The 24,708-nt window shown below is 40.1% G+C and overlaps 1 protein-coding gene across 4 annotated transcripts in view; it reads left to right on the top strand.

Annotated features, from left to right (window-relative positions):
• Nucleotides 1–2,173: 2,173 nt before the first annotated feature.
• The window catches only part of CA8 (carbonic anhydrase 8 (inactive)), a 116,625-nt gene continuing 94,090 nt past the window's right edge, over nt 2,174–24,708 (top strand). For all 4 annotated transcript variants that reach the window (XR_016512289.1, XM_090282836.1, XM_090282835.1 and 1 more), the window contains exons 1-3: nt 2,174–2,448; nt 3,630–3,821; nt 18,874–18,998. Coding sequence is in view for 3 of the 4 variants with exons in the window: in XM_090282836.1 (XP_090138962.1) it covers nt 2,349–2,448; nt 3,630–3,821; nt 18,874–18,998 (417 nt within the window). In the remaining variant the exon portion in view is untranslated. The remainder of the gene's footprint in view (nt 2,449–3,629; nt 3,822–18,873; nt 18,999–24,708) is intronic.

Below are 24,708 nucleotides of genomic sequence, written 5' to 3' on the forward strand. Positions count from 1 at the left end.
TGGACAGGGTACTCTAGGCTTGAGAGGAGTTACATTACACATGTGATGTTGAAAAATTCATAAAGAATATGAACAAACATGTTTGTCTAGTAGCTAACTGCATTTATGAACGGTGATTCATTGTTGGCTATATGCAAAATTATCTGTTAGCTGAAAAATTCAATATTAACAATTCAGTCTTTCAGCCTGTCTGCTGTAAATATAGCACACCATTTACCCATGGAAAATGGAGTTTTTTTTTGCCATGGAGATTTTGCTGTCCTCTGGTTTGGTAAACATCTCTATAATTCATGTGATACTTTAAATGCAATTGGTGGTCACACAATGGCTATGATGTAGCATCTGTGTACATTTGGGGACAGAGAGAAATAAACATTGCTGATAGGCTCAGGGTGGCAAAATATTTTATTATGGGACCCTCCAGAGGGTCCATTAGCTGAGGCATTTGATTAATGCATGAACATATTTTTTAAAAAAGTTTATAAAACATTCAGAATTCTGAAAAAGTCTAAATGAAAGGATAAAGAAATGAGCTATTCCTTTTAGAAGAACTTCAGAGGAAAGTGGTTAATATTTGGTGTAGTGTTTCTTACTTTTAATAGCTATAGCTTTGGTATAGATTTCTGCTTCTGTCAAACTCAGGCTCACTAAGGCACAGAGGAGAGAGGATGTTCACAGAATATCCACAAGGCAGTGGGTAAAGAATGAATTGAGTTTCTCTCAGATGGAATTGTGGACTTTCTGCTGTTGTGTTAAGGAGAAAGAGAAATTATTCAAATTACACGAAAGCCACAGGTTGGCATCAAAGCTAAAGTTGACCAATAGCTTTCACCTATTTTGCTAAACATTCTAAAAAAGTGGCAGATTGATTGAATTTCTCCCCCTTTCAGTCCCAATCCATTTCTGGAGAAATTCCTAATAGCCTATGAAGTGACTTTTTAAAAAAGAGGAGGGCTGAGCAGGCAGTGGACAACAGAACCCCAGAATCACCAAAGTGAGCATCTCCATCCTTATATGAGGAAGTAAGCATTCATAAGGATGGTATGATTTAGGAACCCACTATTCAAACTGCTAACAGACATGTTAGTGAGTGCACAGAGCATATAAAAACACATTTTACTGAAGGTCCAAATCTGAACTTATTATATACAGATACCTTCTAACACCACATTCTAAAAATGTGGTTTTAACCTCAGGAGTTATTGGCTAAAGCTTTTCAAAGGCATTGGAACAAGGGGCTGAAGTCATTGACACTGGATTGGAAAGCATGTATAAGAGGTAACAATGCCACCTCGTTGGATCAGGAGAGTTCCTGTTTGTTATGCAATGTGTGCGTTTCATTATTTACACGATTTCATTAGGCGATCAAGAGCTGTGTACACAGCTAGCTGCGTCTGCAGCAGCACCCCAGGGTCTGAAACTAAAAACAAATGCGCTTTATTGCCTTTCACTACTCTTGCCTTTGAAATATTTTTTAATGGAAAAATGTCCCTAAATTATATTTACCTCTCTTGGTTAAAACATTTTTTTTCCCCTTAAATGTTTTTAGGAACTACAAGTTTCTCGGAAGTTTTTCCATAACTTGTTCCACTGTGCTGCAAGGGCAAATTAAAAAGTAAATACTCAGAAATAAAAATTCGGAGTGGGGAAATGATCTTTAGTTTGTTATGCGGTCTCCCAGCCCTCTCTCTTCTCCTACCTTAGGCAACCCGTCTTTCTCCTCCCAGAACCTCTCTCTTGGTTTTTGGTATTTCTTGGAGTTAGGATGAAAAGGAGTGAGAGTGGAAAGGCCCTGGACTGGGCTCTGCACACCGAAGTCCTGAGGACAGACCCTGGGTGACTCACCAGGTTCTGGTCCGTAGGCGCGAGGCCCAAGCAAGGGCAGCGAGAGGAGGGTGGGGAGCAGACCCAGTGGTTTCCGCTGTTTCTGCGCTGTAGCCCCAGGGCCTTTTCCTGCTGTCCTTCCCCGGGTCCTATGGCCACCGAGCCAAGGGGGCGGATCCTCACGTGCCAGACACGCCCCGGCCGGGTTTATAATTCGCAGCTCTCGCTCCGGGAGCTGCTGCTTCTCCCGAGTTCCGCTGGCACTTGGGGCGCGATACCCGCGCCGGCCGCCGGAGAACTCAGAACCAAACGCACGCCTGCTCGCGCTCGCACTGGCACCGGTGCTCACACTCACACTCGCGCCCACAGCTACACTGCCCTTCACCACGTGCGCTCACACTCGCACACGTGCTCACACTCATTCGTGCACTCACAGGCGCGCTTTCGTGGGCTCACACACGCTCACACCTCCCACTCAAGCCCGCTGACCCTGCAGGGGCGCCGAGAGGACCCACAGCTTCTCCATGGCTGACCTGAGCTTCATTGAAGATTCCGTCGCCTTCCCCGAGAAGGAGGAGGATGAAGAGGAAGAGGAAGAGGGTGTGGAGTGGGGCTACGAAGAAGGTAACTCGTTGCATGTTGAGGTGGCCGGGGTCCCGGGACAGCGCGTGGGAAGTTGCGCGTCGTGTGTGTGCTACCCAGCGCGGGGCTCTGCACAACTTCAGCCCTCTGGCGCTCCGAGCACCGCCGCGTCCCCGGGTTCCCACGTGGGTCTCTGTCACTTTCCCATTCCCCCGGCGAGTTTCAGGGCAGAAGGCGCAGCAGGGAGATCGGGCGGGCCTGCCACCTGCGTTTGGTTGGGGAGCCTGGCCTTCCTGTCTGGCAGCGGTTCTTCACCCGGAGGGCGAGCCTTAGAGCTGTGGCTATGACATTTCTAGTGTCCTGAGTAGCTAAGAGGGACAGCGTTACCCATTACTCAAGACCTTGAGAACACAGTGTTAGTGAAGCTATTTGTTTCTTGCTTGCTATGAGAACCCTGGTGGGAGAAAGTATTCTGCTTCTACTCTGTTCCTGAAAGACACTAACTAACAAGGCTAATTCTTTCCAGACATGACCTAAATTTCAGGCTGAAACAGTGGTATTGGCGAGAAGGGGTTGACTTTTTTAAAAAGTTTAGATTCCTAAATTTATACCTGAAAATGTAGGTCTGTTAATAGAGCCGACCACTGGTGCTGATGTTCTCTAAATCTATGAAAAAAATGTGTAATTTATCACTTTAATTATAAAAATATGGAAAGAGTATATATGTATAAATATATAAGAATATGTACATGTATATATGTATACTTCAAAATACTGTTTTGCATTTCTGATAAGTTTATTCAGTAGCATCAGACTTACGGTTTTGGGTTCTCACTAAGCATGTTGAGAGTTAAAGGTATTTCCCAAGTACTGCACATAGTTGAACTGTTTGAGCAGATGAAATTTTTGTGGTATTATTTTTTCTAATCACTTAAAGACAGCCTAAATTTCTTAGTCATAAATTATTACATTTCTGTGGATAAATACAAATAGAATATTATGTGAGTTCAGGGTTTTGTATGTGGTATTTGACAATATTAGGTCATTTGAAATATAAACACGAAGATTCCCACACATTTACCATATTTCCTTGTATAGAGGTGGTAGTCATAACCCACTAAATAATGTCAAGGATTAGGGACTGTTTAAACTAGTTTTAACATGTTAAATTTTACTGTAACTTTTTTTTAAGCCGATATAAATGTGCTTCATTTTGTCCTCAGGTGTTGAATGGGGCTTGGTGTTTCCTGATGCTAATGGGGAATACCAGTCTCCCATTAACTTGAATTCAAGAGAAGCTAGGTATGACCCCACCCTGCTGGATGTACGCCTCTCGCCAAATTATGTGGTCTGCCGAGACTGTGAAGTCACCAACGATGGACATACCATTCAGGTTATCCTGAAGTCAAAATCAGGTATTTTAGAAGAGGCTTTGCATGCCCTTGTAAACTTGAAGTTATCTCGGAGCTGTTAAACTCTCACTTATCTTGTATAACCTTAAAGATAGAACTAACATAGCTCCATTGTCAAGTGCCTTTATGTATTATAAAATGCATTTTTGGGAATTGTTTTTTGAAACATTTTTGAAAGAATAAAAGAATGAAATTATGATGTTAGTTTGGTTGTTCGACGTTGTATGATGTTACTCTTAACAATCTTAGTTGGTCAACTTATGCCTTGTAGAATTTGTGTAAAGACATATGTGGGTGTCCTAAATTATTGATTAGATTAAATCATTTAGATAATTATAATTCTTTGTTTAACTGCATTGTAAAACTAAAAATTAGGATTTATTGACATTATTTGGCATTCATGATAGACTTTTCAAAATCATTTTTTCCACTATCTTAATGACAACATAATTTTAGCTAATAGCAATAAAAAATATCCTCTAACCTCAGCAAAAGATTTAAATTGCAAACAAAGCTTTTGCTTCTTATTTATTTGTAAAATAATTTATTTATTTTTTACAGAGAGGGGAAGGGAGGGAGGAAGAGAAGGAGAGAAACATTGATGTGTGAGAGATACAATGATCAGTTGCCTTTCGCATGCCCCTAACTGGGGACCTGGCCCACAACCCAGGCATGTGCCCTGACTGGGAATCAAACCAGCGACCTTTTGGTTCACAGGTTGGCATTTAATCCACTGAGCCATACCAGCCAGGGCTGTTTATTTATTTTTTAAACTCCCCTTTTCCCCACCTGAACCTATTTGAGATGGATCTGAAATGTTTTATGGAAAAGGTGTTGGGTCACTGCCAAGGAAATTGGTTTTTAGCTTGAGTGTGGTGGAGAAGAAAGCAGAATTCTAAAAATTAGCACCAATATTATCTATTCATAGTGAATAATGACTATTATTTCCCTCTTAGGAAAAATATAAAATTAAATATGTTGAAATAATAGGAAGTACTTAATAGAGACCAACTGTGCTCAAATTAATTCTGGATCAATAAGTTTGATATTTTAGAACATAAAATCTTCAGGTTAATTATTAGGCTAGATAAGTATTGATTACCAACTATGGATTTTTTAATTCATTGTGAATGTTCCTGAGCTTTAATTTAGAATCCATGAGATAGTCATAGGTTCATGTAGTGTTCCCTGCTGTTCTGAGTTCAAAGTATAGGCACCACTCAAACCAGAATGTAGGTTGTATACATAGTGAGAGAGACAGCTTTGGATGTAAATTTGAATTTAAATCAGAGTATCTGAGGGGAAGGAGTTAATCTATGATGTATTATTTAAAAATGTATAGTAAAATTGCTGAATACTGACTTCTGGCCTATAAAAACATTTTTAAGGTAATGTGTGTGTGTTAGTGTGTTGACATTCTTTCGTACTTTTGGAAATAAAATATTTCTGTATCTATACAAAAATGCATTTTGCAACAGGCACTATTGAGAGTCACTGCCGGTTGTATAACAATGGAGAAGAAGGTTCTCGAGGATTCATAGTTTAGTAGATACACAATCCTTTAAAGTATTGTGTTGATCAAAACCAAAATAAAATATTATGTTGATATGATAATGGTAAGTGTTAGAAAGCTTCATGGGAGGATAGAAGAATGACTGAGTACCAATACTGTTAATTAAGACATTATTTGAATTGAACTAACAAATTAATTTTTTAAGTAAACAATTGCAAAAAGACAACATTCTAATAGTATTTAAACATGTTAAGAAATTATATGTAGTTACAATTTTTAAAATAACTTTTAAACTATAAATAACATAATATTTACATAAGATGTCAGGGAAGGAAAACTCTGACTCCAAAAAACCTCCGCTGCCTTGCGGCATACCTCTTCAGGGGAAAGGCTAAGGGAGTAAACCCCGACAGAAAATCCGGAGCCGGAGTCCCTAAGGCGGTTCGACGTTGTAGTCAACACCGGCAACTCCTGCGGTGCACCTGAAGCCAAGCTGTATTGACTCCGTCTTTCCCTTGGATCCTTCAGCTGCGAAGAGAGGGGGGGTCTGCTGCATGGGCAACAGCAGGCCCTCCATATCACCCTGCCCAGGCTCTGTAGCTTCAGCTTCACTGGAGAGGACACTCCAGCGTCATCGCAAGATGTCGATTCAACACGGGAGGAGACAGATACCGTGTCCCTCCCGAGTCGGACTGCACAGCCATTCTCGGCGGTGCAGATAGACTCTTAAGAAGCTACACCATCGTCTCTCGAGACGGACGGCTGCCGACGACATAAGATGTCACTATAAAGCTACAGTGACCATATACCAATACAGTGTGGTATCGTTACAGTGTGTGTCCATCATGCTCTAAGAGCAAATTTATTTGATCTAATTGAAATTAACATTTTCTTCTGGTAACTTCTCAAACACTTTCCTTGGCCTCCTACTCACCCCCCCAAAAGAGATTTGTCATGCACTGTCTTGGTCCTCTAACCAGAGGTATGTTTCTTCCTCATGTAGCTTTATGTGCCAGTTGATTCTTCTCCATCCTCCACCCCTTATCACCAAGGAAGAGCTTTCTGTCTGTCTAGGCCTATTTGGATTCACATGCTCTAGACCCCTTACTCCTAACTTCTCAGGGAGAACTTGTCCCTTCTGATGCCATATCTCCTTTCTGCCACTAGAATAATTTCTTTTTCAGTGCTTCTCCAAACTTAAAAGTTTCACATCTAGACCAGTTTAAAAAAATTTTTTTTCTAGGCTATTTAAGCTTCTCAAAGAAATAGTCTGGAAGCCCTAAACACCCTGCCATTCACTTACTTAATTCAAGTTTTATCTTTATCAAAATAGAATATAAATATAATTTAAATAGTTGACTAGTACTGTGTTTCTCTCTCCCTCTGGATTATACCCTGCTTCTCCCATATAAAACTTTCTGTACTGGTGATAGTTACTCTTTCAGCTCTTAGCTGTTTCTCCTAATGCCATACTTCTTAATAAGGTGTATATGGTTCTGCTTTGATATTTAAGATACCTATGAACTACCTACTCTGGAAGATGAAGGGAGTTCTCTTATTACCCTCCAAGATTGTGGTTTTGCTTCTCTTTGTCCCTATACTTAAATAATAATTTTATTTAAATCAATACCCAGCATTTTTATTATTATGATTATGTAACTATTATTTCTGGCTGAGATTATACCTGTTTCCTTTATTAAATAATTCTTTTCCCTAGGGTTAATGTATTTTTGTTTCTTTAATTTTTAAAGTTATATTTCATGATTTCATTTTCAAACTCTCTGACAGGTGACAGATCTTCTCCCAGCACATTGAAGCATATTAGATTATCCTCCCCTTCTTCTAACCCATTTTCTCCTGCCCCTGGAGGCCTCTCCTCCATTTTTCCTGCCCCGGTCTGGTCCGTTTGCTTTCCAGGCTTGCTGTGCAGACATTTCCTGTGGCTCCCTGGAACTCAAGCCCAGGAACTGGTCCCTTTGCCTGTCTCCCATGTGCAAGCCCGTGTTGCCTGGATGCTGTGACATCCTCTTGTGGGGTTGTTCCTTCATTTCAGGGAGTTTCTAGGTCTGTCACCTTCTACAATTCATCTCTGCTCGTAACCTCCTGAGAAGGAGCATGTGAGGGTAAAGCTGGGGTTACCTGGGTGTGTCTCTCTTGTCTGGGGTTTGCCTCAGCAAAATAGCCCAGACTGGAAGTGCTTGCTCTCAGGTATTTGATGTCACTGATGCATTACCTTCTGCCCTCCAGTGTTGTGGTCGAAAGATCTAGTGCCATCCTGCTTGTCAACTGTCTCATGTGACCTTTTTCCCTCTAGGAGCTTTTAGAGTTTCCTCTTTGTTGTTATTGTTTTGAAATTTTATAGCCATATGCTTTGGCGTGGTTCTTTTTCACTCTGTGCTGGGTGCTGGGTACTAGGTGGGCTGTTTCAATCAGGATTTCTTAGAAATGTCTCAAAAATCTTCTTATATTATTTCATTGAAAAGTTTTCTGTTTTTCATTTTTATCTTCTTTCAATAACTCTTATTTTTTCTTCGTTTTTTCTACTTTCTGTGGGTTTCCTCAACTTGTATCTTTCAGATTTTCTATTGAAATTTTAACTTCTGCTAGCTGTTTTTAATTTCTAAAAAGTTGTGCTTATTCTATAAATTGTTGTACTTTTTAACATACGGCATCCAGCATTTATTTCATGAATGCAGAATATCTCCATTCTTTTCCGTATGGCTTTTTTCTTTTCCCTTCATGTGTCCATTTATTCCAGGTTCCTTCTTTTATTTGTTTTGCTCTTTTATTGTTGGAGGTTTTTCTCAAATGCTCAGTGATCTTTGGCTCATTGTTCATTATTAAGAATGAGTCTAAAAAGTGGGTTAGAAGCTCTGTGCACCTGGGCAGGAGTATGGTCTGGTGGATGTCACAGTAATGTGATTAGGTAAGGGCCTGGCCATGTTGCTGGAGGAAGCTTTGTAGGTTTTATCAGTTTCTGTGGGCGAGGGCTTGTCGTGGCTCTTAGCTGACTGTCAGGCAAGAGAGTGTAACCAGAGCAGGGCATTTGTTACAGTTGGTGAACCTGCGTTGATGCATCATCATCAGCTCAGCTCCATAGCTCATCTTAGGGTTCACCTTGGTGTTGCACATTCTGTGGGTTCGAACAGATGTTGTGTGATGACATGTTGCCATCACTATGGCATGACACAGAACAATTCCACTGCCCTAAATCCTGGGTGCTCTGCCTATTTCTCCCTCCCTCTCCCCAACCCCTGGCAACCATGGATCTTTTTACTGTCTCTGCAATTTTACCTTTTCCAGAAGGTCATATAGTTGGAATCATACATTAAGTAGCCTTTTCAGTTTGTCTTCTTTTACTTAAATATACATTTATTGGATGTTGTCTTTTTAAATAAAAAGCTTGCAGAATAAGTGCAATTTTTATAAAGGAATGAAACTTCATACACACCAATCCTCTGAAATGTCTGACCTCCTCGAGGCCATCAGTGGCCTGTGCTACTCTGTTCTTTAGCTTTTTGTTCTTGTTGTTGTTGCTTTGTTTATATTAAACAGTAAAAAGGAACTGCCAGAAGGAGTTACAAAAACTGTAGCATAATTTAAATGCAGACATTTATTAAAAGATTTTTAACATAATTCTAATGATACAGTGCCTATATATAAACCCGTGTGAATATACTGCTTTAATTTAAATTGAGGCATGCCCTGAGCAAGATTTCCACTCCTCACCCCTACTGGAGATCCCAAACTAAGGTTATTGATGATCTTCTTACTCTACAACCACATGGGCCCTTTAAAATTCTTAAAACACTTCACTTCTGCTGCATTTGCGATGGAATTTGGGAAACTCTCAAGTTGGTCTCTGTGACGCATCACCTCCCGATGTTTCTTTTGAATTCTGACTGCCTGTTCTCTGCCAGTTCTTCATTCTCCATTTCCTTACATAATGGGTTTCTCAAGGTCTCCTCTGCAACTCTCCTCTCTTGAACAACATGCATTCCAGAAGCAGTGGGTTCATACACGCTGCCTGCTACTTGGTTCAGTGTTCTACTTTCCCATAAGACAGCACATGAGATTAGAACAGGGGCTGAATCATAGGTTCCCTGAGTTGATCCCCCGGAAGGGCAGCCCATCCAGCCTCCCATCTCAGATCCTCTGGCAGGTGGCTGGGCGTCCTCAGCTTGAACGGCTCAGAAAAAGAAATGCATTCCTTACTGAGGAAACCCATTTTGCTTTTTGAATAATTTCAAAGATCTAAAAGCTCTGTGCTCACCATTATTGTTTCCATTTTGGGATTCTAGACCTACACAGGACAAACATAGTTATATTTTCACATGGCATCCTTTAGAATATTGACTACCATCACCCTATTATGAAATTGCCCTTTGTTCTTTCAGACATATTTGTTCTTCAACTTTCCTCATAGATAGTCTTTCATTCATTAATACTTATTTGTTGATCATTCACTATAGGAATTACAGACTTATCTCTGAGAGCCAGGCAGGCACCATAAAAGAGAGCAAAACTTTTAAGTAGCTACTGACCCTCAGCTCTATGTATAGTGTTGGGATGCAGTAGGGCTGGTTGGGACTCTGGGAAACCAGCAAACTGCAGGGAACATGCCTAGTTTTCCAGATGTTTAATGTGCCTGTGAACCAAACACAACCAGTGGGTTCATCTGGCCTATAAGGTGCAGTTGGCAATCTTCGTTTTACCTTATGCAAGGTGTTCCATACTTTGGGTAAGGTAAATATAAATCACACTCAGTTCCTACCCTCAAGAAGCTTGCAGTGGTAGGTGTGAAAAATAGGTATACAGAGATATTATTTGTGCCTGAAATTGTTGGGGAAGGATTTGGGGAGGAAGTATCATTTGTAGTGATCTTTGTAGGGTGAATAGCATTTGGATCTGGGAGATTGGGATGTGTGGGAAGAGGGAGCAGTATGCAAAATGACATGGATATGAGAAGGTCTAGAGATCTCACAGGGAAATCCTTAAATAATCTGGAAGAAAAGTTCTATTCATAATAAATGAGGCTAATAGAAAATATAATGGAGAGGGTATTTTGGAGCAAATTCATGAGGGACCTTGAACCAAGTCTACCAAGTATAAACATTTTTTTTATTTTCTGTAGGATACAGTCATAATCACATTGCTTTAGCAAAATTAACCTGGTCACACTGAATAAGATGGGATCTGGGAGAAACTGGGAGTCAGTTTGTAGGTTATTGCATGAGACTCAGTTCAGCAAGACTACAGCTACTCTGTTGGCAGTGTCAGTGGGAAGGAAGGGATGACACAAGAGAGATTTTGGAGATGCCATCTACAAGCTTCAGTGATTGGTTATGTGGACCAGGGGAGAGGCGGGGTGGGCTGGTGTGGAGCCCCTGTGACTGGACCACATTTTGGATCCTGTTGCTATTAGAAGAGACTGTATATTGTTTGTTTATATAAAATGTCAAGGTTCAATTTCTTTATGATTATATTTATTATTAGATAATTTTTGGGGATTTGAATTACCTGATCAGTTGCCTTAATCAGCTTCATTCTGCATGTGTAGACCCAGCATAACAGCCTCCTTTTAGTATTGTCAAGGTTATCTCTTCCTTTAAGAGATGATGCTATTTATTCTTTAAAATGAAATAAATCTGCCCTGGCTTGTATGGCTCAGTTGGTTGGAGTGTCTTCCTATATACCAAAAGGTTGTGGGTTCGATTCCCTGTCAGGGTTCGAGACCCAGGTTTGATCCCTGGTCGAGGGACATATAAGACGGCACCGACTGATGTTTTTTTCTCTCTCTCTGACTCTCTCCCTCCCTCCTTCCCTCCCTCCCTCCCTCCCTCCCTCTCTCCCTCCCTCTCTCCCTCTCTTCCTCTTTCTCTAAAAGCAATGAAAAAATGTCCATGGATGAGGATTAAAAAAAAGCTTAAAAAAATGAAATAATATTATAGGTTAGTTAAAAACTAAAGACAATAAAAATATTGATTTTTGCTTTTAAGGCTTCAAATGTTAAAAAACGAATTGATACTATTTTTTGGAATATTTTACGAATACATTTGGGACTCCTTAAAAGTTAAACTGAGGTATTAAATCTTTAAACCTACCGAGAATGAACTTGGGCCTTTGGATCCTTCGGGGACACATAGGCACCACTGGTGTTGGTGTCCCTCCCTACTGGGGATGTGTCTCTGTCTCCTGGCCTCACCAACTTTGCCTGGTCTATGACAGCATCTTTCTAATCACTTAGACCTTTGCTGGTCCACCATCCGTGCAGACGTGGGAATAATAATTTTGTGTTTTAAAACATTAGTCCCTTGCTTAAAAGCTATTCCATGCTAAAGTCCAGCTCCTAAGCATGGGCTGCAGGTCTCCCCTTGATGATCACAGCTGGAGGCCTGGCGTGGGCTCCTAGTAACCTCTTCTTTATTCTCTTGGAACACATTCAAAGTGCTTCATACCTCTGAGCCTTTCTCAGCCTCTTCTCTCTGCTGGAATGTACGTGCTTACTTCTTTTAGCTTCCTTTTCAAGGCTCTGCTTAGCTCTCATCTCCTGTGGAAAGTTCCCTGACTTTCTGATTCCCTTGGTTTTTGGTTGGCCCTTGCTGGATGTTCTCTTAGTGCCTTGTGCACTTTGCATTACTCTTCTGATGCAATTTATTTAAACTATTAAATTCAGTTCCTTAAACATTGAGAATGCCTTGCCAACAGTATGACTATATCCTTCTTTTTTATGAACTTGGTGCTCAGCACAGGACACAGAGTTCATCTTAAAATGTGTGTGTTGAACTCAGATGAAATGAGGAAGCTAAGCTTTGATCAACATCAGCCTTTGAAATAACTGGCAAATTTGTTTTCAACAAAGGATATAGAAGCTTAGATAGATTTAGGTAAGTGTGTGTGTGTGTGTGTGTGTGTGTGTGTGTGTGTGTGTGTATTGTGTTCAGAAAGTATCCAGCCATGTACTATGAAAAATGGAGACTTTTAAAAAAAGTGTATTTTATTGATTATGTTGTTAACAGTAGTCCCAATTTTTCCACCTTTGCTCACCTCCACCCAGTATTGCCCTTCCATCCAGCAATCCCACCCCCCTTAGTTCATGTCCATGGGTCATGCATATAAGTTCTTTGGCTTCACTCTTTCCTATATTATTCTTAACTTCCCCCTGTGTATTTTGTATCAACCGATTATGCTTCTTAATCCTTGCACCATTTCCCCATTTATCCCCCTCCCCTCTCCCAGCTGATAACCTTCCAAATGATCCCCATACCTATGATTCTGTTCCTATTCTGGTTTGCTTAGTTGAATTTTGTTTTTATTTTTTAGATTCAGTTGTTGATAGTTGTGAGTTTGTTGTCATTTTAGTGTTCATAGTTTTGATCTTATTTTTCTTAAATAAGTCCCTTTAACATTTCATATAATAATGGCTTGGTGATGATGAACTCCTTTAGCTTTACCTTGTCTGGGAAACACTTTATCTTCCCTTCCATTCTAAGTGATAGCTTTGCTGGATAGAGTCATCTTGGTTGTAGGTCCTTGCTTTTCATCACATTGAATACTTCTTGCCAGTCCCTTCTTGCATGCAGAGTTTCTTTTGAGAAATCAGCTGACAGTCTTATAGGAACCCCTTTGTAGGTAACACTCTGCTTTTCTCTTGGTGCTTTTAAGATTCTCTCTTTATGTTTAACCTTTAGCATTTTAATTATGATGTGTCTTCATATGGTCCTCTTTGGGTCTAGCTTGTTTGGGACTCTCTGTGCTTCCTGGACTTATATGCCTATTTCCTTTGCCAAGTTCGGTAAGTTTTCCTTCATTATTTTTTCAAATAACCTTTCCATTTCTTCTTTTCCTCGTCTCCTTCTGGCACCCCTATGATTCAGATGTTGGCATGTTTAAAATTTTCCTCTCCTCATTTTTTTCAATTCTTGTTTCCTCATCCTGTACTGGCTGACTGTTTATTTATTCCTTATGTTCTAAGTCATTGATTTGAGCCCCAGTTTCCTTCCCTTCACCATTCGGTTTGTGTGGATTTTCCTTTGTTTCATTTAGCATAGCCCTCATTTCTTCCCTTAGGCATTTGCCATACTTAAGCATATCTGTCAAGCCTGTGAGCATCTTTATCACCAGTGTCTTGAACTCTACATCTGTTAGGTTGGCTATCTCCTCATCGCTTAGTTCTCTGTAACCTTGATCCATTCCCTCTTTTGGGCCATACTTCTCTGTCTACTCATTTTGACAAGCTCCTGTGTTTGTTTGCATCTGTGCCTTAGGTAGAGCTGTCACACCTGTTACGTTATAAGGGGAAGAGTCTTAGGTATTCATCAGTATGGGTGACCCATTTCACCATGTTGTGGCACTGTGTGTCAGGGAGGGGTCTGAGAGGGAACAATGCCACTTGCTCAGCACTCGCCCCTTTTCCAGGTACCTCTTTCACTTTCGTATGGGACAGGCACTTCTCAAGCTGTTGCTCTAGCTATCATTCCTAGAGTGTGTGTGGTTCTGCAGACATTCTAGGACCATGGGGGCCCTTTAAATAAGCAGACTCTATTCAGAGACTGGAAGTTTCTTCCTCCACCCCAACCCTCACTGGTTTTCATAGTCAGAAGCAATGATGCTTTATTTTCCCCGGCGCTGGAACTGTGAGCTTCATGATCTGGTCTGGTGCTGGCAGTGCTCCACAGGTATCCCTCCTGACTTTAAAATGTGTGACTTCACTTTCTGCCAGCTTGCTGCTGCTGCCACCACCACACCACATCCTCTCTGCCCTGGCTCCACCCCTCCTACCCATCTGGATGAATATTTATTCCTTATATCTTTGTTTGTTGGACTTCCATGCAGCTCGATTTTCTGAAACTTCAGGTTGTCTCTAGTTTTGAAGTAGTTATATTCCTTCTTAGTTTTGGAGGGAGATGCAGTGTGTTGTCTAGGCTTTTATCTTGGCTGAAGTCTGAAAAAGGAGACATTTATTGAAGAAGATGCAGGAAACATTGTACATAGGACAATGACATATCAGTCCCCTTCAAAATAGGCACCTTGGGAGCTCACACAGTTCTCCCAGTGTCTCTTCCACTGTTCAAAATATTCTGCAAAATCCTTTGTTGGAATCACCATCAGCTGCCCCATCATATTTTTCTGAATTTCACTGATGGTCTGAACTCTTCCCTTTCAAAAGTGATTTTAGTTTTGGGAAAAGCCAGAAGTCGCGGGGCACTAAATCTGGGCACTGAGTCACCTGGGTGATTTGATATTTTGCCAAAACATTGTATGAGGCATTATGCATGAGCTGTGCATTGTCATAATGAAGTTGCCAATCAGTTGCCCATAGCTGCAGCTGTTTTTATCGTATTGCATCTCTCAGCTGATGAAGAACTTAGAGGTAGTACTCCTTATTAATTGTTTGGCCTGGAGGGGCGTACTTGTGATGGACAACACCTTCCCGATAAAACTACAGTTAACGTTGTCTTGATCTTTCTGTGACTTTGCTGTACCTTCTTCAGATGTGGAGAAACCAGGCAACTTCATTTGGGATGACTGGGTCTTCATTTCTGGGTCATAGTTGTAGATCCATGATTCGCCTTCAATTATGACCTTGAGGAAATCTGGTTCATTGGTAGCATGTAAATGAAGTCATTAGTAACTGCAGCATGATGTTCCTTCTGCTCTGGTAGCAGAAGCCATGGAATGATTTTTGCCACAATGTTTCATGCCGAGATTTGGCATCAAAATCTCAGACACAGTAGTTTTTGGATCCCCAAATCAGCTTCTAGTTCTCACACTCTCAGTCGCTGATCTTTGTTTATTGCAGCCCATACACAGTTCACATTTTCAGATGTTTGTCTTATTGCAGGCCTTCCAGAACGTGGATCACTTTCAACAGATTCTTGACCATCTTTGAAGCCCTTGTGACACACTTTTATTTGCACCGCACTTATTGCATCCTTCCCATAAACCTTCTGAATGATTCAAATAGTTTCTGCAGAGGAATGTTCAAACTTAAGACAGAATTTGATGCAGATTAGTTGCTCTTCTTGCTCAGTCATTTTGAATGCGATGGCCACACACTACACATGCTCACTCAATGACATCTTTGCCACCACTGACTAATACAGTGAAGCTGTCATTGTTCACACATGCTCATTCCAGTCAACTTTTCTTGGTTGCAAGGTTACATCAATGTTGCACAAACAATTCTCAAATAGACTTTTTCTAGATAGAACCATATATACGTATATAATTCTTTGCCTCAAGTTTTGGAGAAGGAACTCTTTTTATATCTCATACGCCTGATGGACATGACTATTAAAGAGTATTAAAGAAAATGGATGCAGCAGCAATGACACGAATTTATTTTGTATTTTTCACAAGTTTGTTATTCTAAGGAAATGTAGCATACTATCAGTATGAGTCTCATGTTGTTTCATTATAAAAAATTCTGTTGAGCTTATTGGCATCGCAAGTAATAAACCTGCCATATAGTGACAAAGTATCACTCAGCAAAATTTGATAAACATAAATATGGGAAGAGTGTACACCTTTTTGTGTGACTGGTTTCCTTATTTTAGAAAAATCTATAAAAAGGCAGAAAAATGCCTTAAGAGGATGTTGCCAAGTGGGTAAAACAGAGCTACTGTTCATTTTCACTCTATAAATATAACCATTCTTAGGGGATGAGCAGATAGTATTTACCAGGAACCTTGTAAACTTCTCAATTCAGTGTTTTGTCATTTTTTATGGCTTTGTACAGACACATGGTTTTAGTGTGGTTTAACTTTGGATTATACGTCTGCAGCAAAAGTGAAAGGTCACCAGCATCTGATTCCCAGTTGAACGTTACCTCTTTGTCACTTCTCTCTGGGGACCAGGCTGGCAAAATGTTTCTCTTCTTTGTGCTCATTGTCAACCCAATAGAATGGAAGATTCACGAGACCATGGGGTTTTGTCTGTTTTGTCAAAATCAGTGTATCTTAAACACTTAATACAGTGTCTGGTACAATGTAGGTGATCAATGGACTCCTGTGGGCCTTGAATTTCTCCCTATCAGGACAAAGATCTGTGGAGTTTAAATTTCCAGGGTGTTTAAAATATAAGCTCTATCCACAAATTTGAAACCAAAGGCTTCATTCTTGTTAAAGAAATATTGGCCATTGATCAGGTGTGGGCTGTATTTTTGAAGAATGGATCTTTGTTTGGTCTCCCAAACTCACTGTGAACATCAGTTATAGCATCCATTATTATAAGAAAGTACCAGCAGACTGTCCTGTAGCAGTTTTGGAAGCACTGTGTGTGTGTGCATGTGCTGAGTATATGCAATAAGAGGTTTTGGGGAAAATTTTTTTTAATCCTGTTTCTCATTTCATGTGAACTTTATTTCACAATATTCCTCCTTCTTTTCCCTTAGCAATGTGGAGCTGAGCCTTCTCCAAGATAATTTTTCAACTTCTTTTAAAAGTAGAGTGTTACAAAACACACCCCTCTGAAGCCTCAGGTCAGGTTGTTCTTGCACACGGTGAGGGGTATGCTCTTTAGTTCTGATGACGAGGCTGGGGTGTGGCGAGAGCCTTCCACTTTTTGGCTTGGAAGTGGGGTACACTGTGGGTAGACTCCAGGCCTCCTTCTCATTTTTCCTTAAGGCCAAGTTTGGATAGCCATGGTAGAAAGGGGTGAGTTTTGAGATTATTCAGAAAGTGGCACTCTGGTTGAAGCAGAAACATTTCATACCTTCTCTCATCCATAGCTTGGATGGTTATTGAAGGTATTCAGTGAGGCCACAATGCACTTCTGGATGATTGCAACTCTTTGTGATTCATGTATTTACATTTTTTTATTGTCCTGGGAAATGGGGTTGCAATTCATAAATCTAGACTTAAGAACTTATTGTTTTTCAGTTCATGCTTGCAGATACTGCAACGTGGATTCCCCATCCCTCTCACCCTGAGATAGAGGTCAGAAGATTTGAGTTCCAGGCTCCTGGAGCTTGCTAGCTGGGTGACCAGGGCAGGTCACACTTAGCCCCTCTCAGCCATATTTCTCTGTCCTGTCCATGGCGATGATAACACTGACCTCTCTGATTTGTTGTGAGACTTGGGTAAGACCTGATATGAGGAGGAACATTAAAATTGTGAAAGATAGTATCCTAAAGGCCATGCATTTCACCTCTCTTCCCCCTTGATATGAGGTTATGCACTTGAAAAATTAAAATTGCTATTTGCTACTGTAGCTCTTTTTCTTCTTTGAGCTGTTAGGAAGCTTAGAAGCAAATTCATCAGGCACTTTTAGCAAGGACTTCATGACATTTGTTTGTGCAGTAGCCTCATTTCTTCATCTAGTTTCTGCCTCTGTTTTTAACCTTTGCTCTATTATCTAACTGATGCTTTCTCACTGTATTATATGTACAGCAGCTTTAAATTCTTTGTGGAACAAGCTATGGGATGGAGAACCAATCAAACAAGTAAACATTGTTGCACCGCTTTGCTTTCTTCTCCTTTAAGTTTTAGGGTGAAGATGAACAACGAACTGTTCCTTGGGAAAGCAGTTTGGACACAGTCTCTTTCTCCATAAGGGCCACCCAGTGTCAATGCTAATCTGTTTGATGGAGACCACTCCTGGGGGAATGGAATGGATTTTGTCAGGTCCTTGACTGAAAAAATCTGTATTTTCTAGCTGATACCATTTAGAATGAACAGTTTTTTACAAGAAAAATTCAAGCAGCCTTTATTTATATTGAAATAGGCCATTTCTAATAAACTTTACTCCAAGTTTTTCCATATGAAGATCAGGGAGTGTTTTAACTAAAGAAAGTATTTTGTCGCTTTAAGACACGTTCCTATACAAGTTTATTTTTTATTATCTTTTAGAGTGTCCTTATTTGGGACAAAGTACTAGGTCATATCCAGAAATGAGAAATAGAGAAAGGGCCCTATAGAACTATTGTTCATATTTTAAGTACTGTTAATATTTTATCTGTTTTATTTTGTTTGCATTGTATGTGAAACTGACTGGTAAATTGCTTTTTCAAATGTGATTTAATTATTGAAAAATCAGATTGGCTTAATAATAATTCATTTCATAGATAATTTTATTAACTTACACCTATTCTCTAAATTGAAAGCCTACTGCTACAAATGATCTGTAAACAAGGTTTGATTTATTGATACAGCTAGAGCAAATTATTGGTCAGTCTGAGACTCAAACTATATTTTTGTCTCCTAATCAGTGCTAAGTTTATATCTCAGGGACTATAGCTAATGCATATTTTTGGTCTAGAGTTAACAAAGTTAAAATGAAATGATGTACATATCATACCAAGTATTTCAGAGTTTTTGAACTTCTACTGTATCTCAATGGCCATTGTAAGAATTTTAGCCAATTCCTCATAGTGTTAATTTGTCTCACAGTTACGATATAGTTCTCATTTTGGCTATATGAATTTCATCTGTAGAGCTCATGAGAAATTTTTGGCATAACATGTTCCCACTGGTTATATTGCTGCACTGATGAATATGTTTAAGATATAATTAAATAGAACTTATTTTACTTTTTTTTCAGTTCTATCAGGAGGTCCATTGCCTCAAGGGCATGAATTTGAACTGTATGAAGTTAGATTTCATTGGGGAAGAGAAAACCAGCGTGGTTCCGAGCACACAGTTAATTTCAAAGCTTTTCCCATGGAGGTAAGAATAACAAATCATCTTGTAAAATTCTTATTGTTCATGGAAAGTATTCAGTGATTTACTGAAAATGGTTTAGTTTAAAAGTAGATGAATGGCTTTTGAATTTTTACAAACTAACATTAAAATTAAAAATTGTGTAATGATATATAAGCTTGGGGCAGCAAATAAAGTTTCCCAGGGACTTTAGTGGTCTTGAAGAATGTGCATGGGCTACTGGCCATAGAGGTAATCTATTAAGTGAAGCCATTAAGTTTCATCTTATTATTATTACTGTTGTAAAAATTCTGTTGCCTCTGCAAATTCTGTAAGTCACTTCTGTAGATGCTCTGAATCAATGATAAGCTAAAAAAAAAAAGCTTTTGGAGAAACCTCAACACTAATTAAAAGCCTAGTTTAGCTCTGATTAAAATTTGTAGGTTGGTTCTATGTACCCCAAGCAATGAGAGAGAGAGAGAGAGAGAGAGAGAGAGAGAGATTTTTTTTTAGAAAGTCAACTTTTGTTTGAAGAATTCTTTTACTCATTATCATTTTAGTCATTTCTGCCTTTTTTTTTTTTCCCCAAAATCTAGTTGAAGTGTCATTTCTTGTTTGGGACTTGAGTCCTTCCTCTAAGCAGCATTAACTTCTCCCTGTGCTCTGCTCTCAGTGTACGTGGTAGATTGCTGCTGTGGCACTGATCTCATGGATTGTAACCTTTAGAGTCTAAAGTGCCTTTCTCACTGACTGTGGGCTTCTGTTATGGACTGAATATTTGTGTCCTACCGTCCCCCACCCCAATTCATATATTGTAACTCTCTCCCATCCCAATGTTACAGTATTAACATTGGGGCCTCTGGGAGGTGATAAGGGTTAGATGAGGTCATGAGGGTGGAGTCTTCATGAACAGGATTAGTGTCCTTGTGAAAGTCCAGAGAGCTCTGGCTTGTGAGGATAGGATGAGAAGACAGCCATTTACAAGCCAGAAAGTGGACCCTCACCAGATACCAGATCTGCTACCACCTGATCTTGGACTTCCCAGCCTACAGAAGGGAGAAATAAGTGCTTCTTGTTTAAGCCTCTAGTCTGTGGTGATTTGTTACATAGCCTTTGCTGAGACAGCTCTGGAAGAAAAAGTCTCCCTCTCCTCCTTTTTACTTGCATCCTCTAGTCCAGTGCTAGAACATCAGAGACAATCCATGGTGGGGAAATGGAAGAGATGTCTCTGTTGGTCCCAGCCTTGTTTATATTTCTTTTATGAGGATGTACCAGTCTGTCCAGGTGTAACCCATTCAGTGGCAGGTAGCATTATATTTGAGGGGATGCTGGAATGCCAGTCTTCCTTCTCTGTTGTTCTCAACTGCACATGAACTTAATTTTATATGGCACTGCTCACATCAGATATACAGGTTCAGTTCTGCCTCAGTGACTGGAAATCACTACTGTATAATTTGTATAAGTGTACCTGAAAGAATGAAGTAGAGGAAGTATTTCTCAACATTAATTATAATTAAAAAAAGACTCCCTTTGGAAGCTCAGGATATTCTTTTCATTAAAAAAGGCTTGCCCTGACTGGTGTCACTCGGTTGGGCGTCGTTCCACAAAGCAAAGTCTTGCTGGTTCAATTCTCATTCAGGGTACAGGCCTGGGGTGCAGGTTTGGTCCCTGGATGGGGCACATGTGAGAGGCAACAGATCAGTGTTTCTCTCTCATGTCCATGTTTCTTTCCCTCTCTTCCTTCCTCCCTTTCCCTCTCTTCAAAAATAAATAAGTAAAATCTTTAAAAAAAGACTCAAATCTAACAGGGTGAAATATTTGATGTTTTGAGGATAGAAGGGAAAAAAAATTGCAGTATATACCACATATATTTATATCTGCAAACACACACACTCTTGTGATAGTGAGGACAATAACTATTGAAGGCTGTGATGGGGAAGGTTGGGTCTTTAATGTCACCTTTGTAGGGGCTTTTTATCTCAAAGCCTGCAGACATCTCAATTCCAATGCCTTTAAACAATTTTGCCCTATCTCTGTCACCTCTGGCTAGGGCTCTGTCCTCATTCAACCTGAGAAAGAAAGTTCACACCAGAATGCATCAAAGAGGAAGGAGGACACACAACAATCCAAAACAATTAAACCTACTGGGTTGTGGAGAGCAAAGCAAGGGGTAGGAAAAACCCTCAGCTGCTGGGGCCTCAGCCTTGCCCTTTTCTTTGAGTTTGAAAGGCTGCTTAATCTTTTTGTCTCCACCGGTCTTCAAAGATATACTCAAATAATACAAACTGTAGGGAGAGATGGGAATAATTGGGTAGGCAACAAGTTGGATGGGAATTCAGTGGCCTTGCTTGTGACACACAGCATTTATAGTCTTGGGAAAGTTTAATTAGATTAGGTGAGTCAGTGGTGTGTGTGCTCTTTGCTCTGCAGTTGAATAGAATTTCCGGACCAAATGTTCAGACTGGTCTTGCTCCTTAGTGGTGGTGTACCTGTTCCAGTCCGTTAATCACAGGTAATGGTTTGTTTGGAGTGAAAATTAAATTCTGGTTAGTGAGGCTTTGTTTCTGTAGAAATATTTATATTTAGTATCATGGAATTACTGACTGTAATTTTTCCAAAATGTGTTATGAATTATATTTATGTTCTTTGTTAGCCCAGATTATCCCTGATCTAATCTAGGAGGAAATACTTGTATCAGTCATCCTATGTTTGTTTAGTGCTATATCCTACTGAGAGCATAAATGCTGTGGGTATGCAGAATTAGAGAGGGGTAGCTGCAAGCCAGGTGGGTTGTTTGGTTGTTTTGTTTTAATGGAGGCTGTGAATACTGAGCTGGGCTTTAAGAAGGAGAGAGCACACATGGTGTGCTGAAGAGGACAGAGGGACTCTACACAGACATAGAATAGTCCAGAAGGGAATGAGATGGCTAATGTGGAGATGGGTAGATAACTTGCTATTGGTGCCCTGGTCCTGAACTGCCATCAAGGACTACCTTGAACACAAGGGCGTAGACAACAGGACAGCTGTGTGTGGGGACCAGGTACCTTTTTGGGTACATTATTTAAAAAATTTTAAGACACTTTCCATATTTTGTTTACATTTTAGGACTAACTTTAATTTCTAAATCACATATCAATACCTATTTCCTTTTTGTTGATTTCACTTAAATGGTTTAGTGAACAAACATTGTAAACAAATACAGTACTTATTATGTCTGTTACATGTAACACAGGAGTGGCTTTGAACAGAAATTTATCAGCTTCCCTTCTTGGATTTTAAAAATTATAAATACAGATGTAAAAACAATCCTGAATATATTTTGATACTACTAGAAGCCGGCACCCTCATCACTTCAAAAAGTAACATAATTTGTAACTTTAAGCAATTTAAACTTGAGCTCTTTCATTAAGTAGGATGGATAAAACATGCCATTTTTGTTCCTTCTTGAGATTTTTAGTTTTCAGAAACACACATTTCTCACCATGCTTTCATCTTGTAAAACCTGACTTCTGTTATGACTACTTCAGGTTTATGCTTGCTTAGTGGCAGTGTCTTCACAAGAAAAAAAATTGTGCAGCATTTTTTTTCCGTTACCTGAAAACATAATTTTATTTAATGTGTGGATATTTTCAGTTGTGATATTTAATCAAGACAGCCATGTGGGTAGAAAGCTGTTGATTTAAGACAAGTTTGAGATCCAATCAAATTAATTTCTGTAGGTTTGTTCTGGTAGCTGTGAAAATGTCCTTTGATGTCATTAGATGCGTTTGCTCTTGAAGTCCAATCATCAATGGTATATGAGCATGGATGAAGCTCTTTTGCTAACACGGGTATGCTCTGTGCATCCACCATACCCCTAGAATTATTCCATTCTTAATACTTTTTGTTACAAATCTTACTGATGGAAAAACTACTAGGTATATAGATTCACATTAAACTTTCAGACTATATATTTTCAACACTTGTCTTTGGAGACTGTCATCTTCTTTGCTACTTCAAGGTAGGCAAACTCTGTCGTCTGTATAACTCTTGCTAAATTATGATTAATTTTAGTACATGAACATCTACTTTTATACTTCTGTGGGAGAATACTTCCCAAGCATTTAGATTTTATGCTAGATTAGTAAAATATTTACTCTTATAATTTTTCAATTATTGTTGACATTCAATATTATTTTATACTAGGTTCATGTATACAACATAGTGGTTATACATTTATATAATTTATGAAGTGATCCCCTGACAAGTCTAGTACCCACCCGGCACCATACATACTTACTACAGTATTACTGACTTTATGCCTTATGCTGTAGTTTGCACCCCCATGACTATTTTTTAACTACTAATCTGTACTTCTGAATCCCTTCACCTTTTTTACTCAGGCCTGGATCAGTAAAATTTTTTTAAAAAATGGAAGATTAGGAGATCAACAGCATGGCCAAGTTTTATTTTTCCAAATAAAAACATTACCCGGGACTTCTGGCCAAGATGGTGGCATAGGTAAATAAGATACTTGCATCCTCCCACAACCACATCAAAATTACAACTAAACTACAGAACAATCATCAGTTGGTACTGCCTGAAATATAACTGAATGGAAGTCATATGCCACCAGGGAATTAAAGAAGAAGCCACATTGAGTCTGGAAGGAGGTAGGGAGACATGGAACAGGCTGATCCCACATCTATGAAGATAAAAATAGGGAGGGATATCTCAGCTACAGAGGTCCCCTCTGAGGAGTGAGGGGTCCCAGTCCTATACTGTACCCCAGCCCAGGGTTATAGTGTCAGGAAGAGAAGTCCCCAAAACTTCTGGCTGTAAAAACCAGTTGGGATTGTGGCTGAGTGAAAAGGGAGGCTTCTGGAGTCCCAGGCAGTTCCTTTGAAAGGGCCTGTGCACAGACTTAGTTACACTCACTTCCTCTGAGCTCCAATGCTGGGGAAGTAGCTTGAGAAGCACCAGAGACATACGGGGAGGAACTGAAAATTGTTGGCATCAGGGTGAGTCCTGCAGGAGTAGCTTTCTTCCAGAAAGAAGTGATGGTAGAGGCCATTATTTCTTTGATGAGCCTTCCCACCATAGAACCAACTCCATATCTGAGAGTCCAACAACCTGGCTCATGCTGTTTGCCCCTCCCTGGTGATACCCTGAGGCCCTGCCCCACCCAACATTCAGGATCACCCAAGTTCTGTTTCCAGTGGCTTTTTCATAGAAATGGCCTATCTTGGCTCATGCTTAATATTTTACTTAAGTATCCCAAACAAGCAGCATTTGACCTCAGCATGCCTTATGCCTCTTGCTAAGTGGCCCCAGGCCCAGCACTAGCAACAGCTAGCCTTGGTTAGCAGCTTGGTTTCCCCTGGGTGCCTCCAAGCCCAGCATAGGCAGCCATCTGCACATTGCTTTGTAGCTCATTCTGGGTGGCCCTTGACACAACACAGGTAGCAGCTGACCTTGGCCTGCATCTTCTGGGAGGCCACAGAACCAGTGAACCCAGTTGACAGCTTCAGACCATGTTGAAGCTTCACCACCCAATCAACCACCTCCAGAAACAATACACTCAAGGGGTGGACTCATCAGGTACCAGAGCCCCCCTGAAGTAAGTCCTATTCCATGGAGTGGGCCTCTGCACAGCTAATTATACATGATACTCAGAGGTTGGTAGTTGGTGGTCACAGCCAGTCTTTGCAGCTGATTGGCCTGAAAGTAAGTCCTTTCCATTTATATGTCAACAGCA

Source organism: Furipterus horrens, unplaced genomic scaffold, assembly GCF_987537825.1.
Source record: "Furipterus horrens unplaced genomic scaffold, mFurHor1.1.pri manual_scaffold_7, whole genome shotgun sequence".
Taxonomy (NCBI): domain Eukaryota; kingdom Metazoa; phylum Chordata; class Mammalia; order Chiroptera; family Furipteridae; genus Furipterus; species Furipterus horrens.